This window comes from Panthera onca, chromosome B3 (assembly GCF_046562875.1).
Source record: "Panthera onca isolate mPanOnc1 chromosome B3, mPanOnc1 haplotype 2, whole genome shotgun sequence".
Classification (NCBI taxonomy): domain Eukaryota; kingdom Metazoa; phylum Chordata; class Mammalia; order Carnivora; family Felidae; genus Panthera; species Panthera onca.
The window spans coordinates 72,477,218-72,482,314 of record NC_138344.1 but is presented as its reverse complement, the minus strand read 5'-3'; the positions used below and the strand labels follow the sequence as shown (position 1 = coordinate 72,482,314).

General features: G+C 39.1%; 1 gene segment (V, D, J or C); it reads right to left on the bottom strand.

Moving 5' to 3' along the window:
* Positions 1–233: 233 nt before the first annotated feature.
* LOC132669706 (T cell receptor alpha variable 9-2-like) lies at positions 234–737 on the bottom strand. The segment is given in 2 exon segments: positions 234–568; positions 692–737. Coding segments are annotated over 2 exon segments (381 nt in total).
* Between the last annotated feature and the right edge of the window lie 4,360 nt (positions 738–5,097).

The window sequence follows — 5,097 nt, the reverse complement described above, 5'->3', positions numbered from 1 at the left end:
CCAGTCTAACACACTGCTGTTGTCTGTGTCCATTTGTTATTTCACCAATGCCGTTCATCCTTCGGGAACCCCTGGACCTGCTGGGGCTGGACCTCAGCACCTTCTGGTTTCTATGCTTTAGCCATTTGTATGACTTTTGTATCAAGCAGACACGGAGGAACAAACCACCATACACTGTGCTGGAACCAGAGTGGATCAGTCAGAGACGCTCAGCATCTAGGCCCCTGTTCTGCTCAGAGTTTGCGCTCAGCTCCCCCTGCAGTCCCTGTCACTGTGTCACTCAGGGCACAGTAGTACACAGCTGAATCTGACGCTTGCACTGAGGACTTCTCCAAGTGGAAGGATTTGGATTTTCCGTCGTAGGTGGCTTCAAAACCTTTGTGACTTCCCTTCTCCGTGTCCCTAAGGGCTTTCAGGAGGAGCTGTGGACCTTCTCTGGGATACTGGACATACCAGAAAAGAGTGGGGGTCCCTGTTGTTGAATAAGTACAGTTTATAGTCAGGTACTCCCCTTCGGAGAGAGTCACTGGGCCTTCCATCTGGGTCACTGAGTCTCCGTGGGTTTGTCCTGGAAAAAAAGAAAAGAGACCTGTGTTACCTTGGACATATACGTCCTGGATAAATTTATACTTATATGTTTTGCTGACAGAACAGAAGAAAGAATCCAAATTTTAAGAGGCATTTTACTTACCAAGCAACAAGAGTACCACAGTCACGAAGCCTGGAGAAGAGTTCATCTCTAGAGTGTCACCTAGCTAATGTGCTTCATTCTTAGCAGGAAGAAGCATTGGAGAGACAGAGCAATGATCAGTGGAAACCCACATTTCTCAGGAAAGGTGTTTGTGTTAGGAAGCTGCACCCCCTGCTGGACGGGGACTGAAACGGGATGCATGGTGGCCAGAATCCTCCCAGAGTCAGCAAGATGTCTTTGTCCCTGACTTTTTGAAGTACATGGCAGTCTTCAGGTGGCACTTGGAAATCTGAACAGCAGCAATCCTGACCTCTCAGGTCTATTTTGTTCTTAGGTCACTACCTAATGTGGAAGTTCTTTAACAGAGCATCCCAGAGCATTATTTCTGTAGCTGAAGATAACAACCTTCTAACACATTTTAATTCTGTACTTTATGTTTTCACGTATCCACTGTGGGCCAGCCTATAATCCACTGACTGCCAGAAAATGGCTGGGATTGAATACAGAGAAAGTAATAAGAAGTCAAGTCATTACTGAGTGGTTCTGTGTTTTTCAACACTGTACCCCAATGTTAGAACAGTGGCTGTCCTTTTTTAATATTCACTAAATATTTTTTTAATGTTTATTTATTTTTGAGAGAGAGAGACAGAGACAGAGATAGAGTGTGAGCAGGGGAGGGACAGAGAGAGGGAGACACAGAATCCGAAGCAGGCTCCGGGTTCTGAGCTGTCAGCACAGAGCCCGACGCGGGGCTCGAACTCACGGACCGCGAGATCCTGACCTGAACCAAAGTCAGATGTTTAACCGACTGAGCCACCCAGGCACCCCAATACTTACTAAATATTTCTTAAACAGAAATAATGAACATGTGGCCTTTATCTGAAATATAGTATTTCTTGGTCCTAAAATAATACCAATTGTAAGGATTACTATCTTCTTAACAAAAGCTTTCAGAAGAAAAGTCACCCTATTTTGTAAACAAATATTTTAATAGTCAAATATTCCCGGTTTTCCAAACCAGTAAAAAGTGAATACATGAGTTCTAGACAGAAGAAACGTCATAAATGAAGTTGTTGAATCCCTATTGAATGATCTGAGATTCTCATTCTCTCACTGTTTGTTGATGTAAATATAAGGTGGCTGTTAAATGTGAAACAGGCAACAAATACTAAACCTATACTATTAACAAGTTTTAGGCTCAAAGATGCTTCTGACTGCCATCCATTTGTTACATTTTCTTGCCAACCTTGAATGAAATAATTTCTCCCCACAAGGTAAGGGATCAGGATTATCAAGATAAAGTTCTGGAGAGGGACACATCTTCTGTAGCTCTGTACACATGTATCTCTAAACACAGAGACAGAAGCTTAGCTCACACTCTCTGTTGAAGGCCACTCTCCATGGATTCACATCAAGGAGCTTCATGAGTCCAGAGACAACATTGTAGTGGTTTCCCACATGCAGAGGGGAGTAAGAAATTCAAGAGTGGATATTGTTTTGGTTCACGTGTCCCTTCCCTTCCTCTCCACTTTCCAAGTCAAATTGTCACAACCGGCCTCAAAACTATGCTAGGAAGGAATTTGGGACAAGCAGCTATCAACTTCTATACAGGTATGGCAGGGAGAATGCCGGATAGACTGGGATGACACTGGTTTGAAAATAAGCAGGATAGCACGTGGATGCAGAAAGTCGTTATCTACACTATCAAAAAAAAAAAAAAAAAAAAAAAACAGTTTAAGCCAATGAGAACCTAGAGGAAAAGTGTTTCGCATTTTAAGTGACACCAGAAGACTTGTACAACATTGAGGACAGAGATCTCTTAAATTTGGATTTTTAATGGCTTTATTGATTTGTAACTGACATAAAAATAAACTGCACCAATTTAAAGTGAGCAATTTTATAAGATTTAACATGTAAATATATATATATTTGTGAAGCCATCACCACAGTCAAAGTAATGAACATATGAATCATCCTCAAAAGCTTCCTCATGTCTCTTTGCAATCCGTCTCTCAACCCTCTCCCACCCCCATTTCAGGCAACACTTCTGTCATGAATAGTTCACATAATTTATAATTTTGCATAAGCAGAATCACATGTACTCTTTTGTCTGCCTTCTCCTCAGCATAGTTATTCTGAAATTCTTCCATGGTTGTAAGTATCAAAAGTTTGTTCCTTTTTGTTGCTAAGTAGCATTCTATTACAGAGATATAAAAGAATTTGTTCATTTATTCACCTACTAATGTACATTTCGGTTAGTCCCATTTGGGGGCTGTTAAAAATAAAGCTGCTGGAGACTCACAAATGCAAACAAAAAACTGATGGTTGCTAGAGGGGAGGGGGTGGGGAATGGGCAAAATGTGTGAATGTGAGTGGAAGATACAGGCTTCCACTTAGGGAATAAATAAGTCATGATAATAAAAGGCAGAGCATAAGGAATAGAGTCAATGATATTGTAATAGTGTTTTGTATGGTAACAGATGCTAGCTACACTTGTGAACACAGCAAAATGTTTAGACTTGTCAAATCACTATGTTGTATGCCCGGAACTAATATAATGTGTGTCAACTATCCTCAAATAAAAATATATACAAATAGGACAGACCTTGTTTTCTTCTAGCTGAGTATTCTCAATTACTAGCTAAACAGTGCATTAAAAACTCATCATGCAATTACAAATTCTGTATCTTATTCAGCACACCATCATCATACATTAGAATATTTATTCTCACAAAGACGTTATACTTTCATGTCTCTTTTAAACTACATTTTGTAAGGCACTGATGTATTAAAGATATAAAGTGATTCCATTATGAGGTTAATATTCCTATGCATGCTTGAAGATTTGGGGCCTACATGAATGCATGGAACAAATTCCTTATTCTTAAGTCAGTTTCAGCACCTGAAATTCCACTCTAAAGAACATTCCCCTTAGAACTAATAAATGAATCCAGCACAATTGCAGGATACAAAACCAACACACAAAACTCCATTGCACTTCCATCCACTAACAATAAATCATCCAAAAGGAAATTAAGAAAACATTTCCATTTAAGGGACACTTCGGTGGCTCAGTCAGTTAAGTGTCCAACTTCAGCTCAAGTCATGATCTCATGGTTTGTGGGTTTGAGCTCCATGTCAGGCTCTGTGCTAACAGCTCAGAGCCTGCAGCCTGTTTCAGATTCTGTGTCCCTCTCTCTCTGCCACTCCCTCACTTGTTCTCTCTCTCCCTCCCTCCCTCTCTCTCTCTCTCTTTTTCCTCTCTCAAAAATAAACATTAATAATAATTTTAAAAAAAGAAAATATTTCCATTTACAATAGCATCAAAAATAATAAAATGCTTGGGAATAAAATTAACTACAGGGACTAAAGAATGTATGCTGAAAATTATAAGACACTGCTAAGAGTAATTAAAGAAGACACAAAGAAATGGGAAGACATCTGTGTTCATGGATTGGAAGACTTAATATTGTTAATATGTCAATACTACAGAAAATGATCTATACAGTTAATGCAATTCCTGTCAAAATCCCAAAGGTCCGTTTTGCAGAAATAGAAAAATCCACCAGAGATTCATAAGGCGTCTCAAGGGACCCCATATAGTCAAAACAATCTAGAAAAAGAAGAATAACGCTGAAAAAGAAGAATAAGGTCCTACACTTCTTGACTGCAACATTTGATACAAAACTACAGTAATCCAAACAGTGTTGTGTTGGCATTAAGACAGACATATAGACCAATGAAATAGAATAGGGAGTGCAGAAATAAATCCTTGCATACATGGTCAGATGACTTTCAACAAGGGTTCCAAGACCACGTCATTGTGAAAGGACAATGTTTTCAACAAGTGGTGATGGGAAAATTTCAGATCCACATCACAAAAAAGATAAATGGGACCCTAACCTTACACCATATACAAAAATCAACACAAAATGAATAAAGGGCCTAAATGTGAAACTGAAACCAAAGACTCTTAGAAAAAAACGTGAAGGAAGATCTTTATGACATGGGATTTTGCAACAATTTCACGATTTTACACCAAAGCAGAAGATGCAATTGGACTATAGCAAAATTTAAAATGTCTGTGCATCAGAGGATATGATCAACAGGATGAACAGGCCACCTGTGAAACTGAAGAAAGCATTTGCAAATCATATATCTGATACAGGGTTAACATCCAAAATATGAAAGGAGCACTTACAGCTCAACAACAAGAAACCAAACAACCTAATTTAAACAAAGGTAAACCCTAAGATATACAAATGACCAATTAGTACCTCAAAAGATGCTAAACATCACTACTCATTAGGGGAATGCAAAACCACAATCAGATACCACCTTACAGTAGTAAGGATGGCTACAGTTAAAAGAAAAAAATAACAGGTGATGACAAAGATATGAAAAAC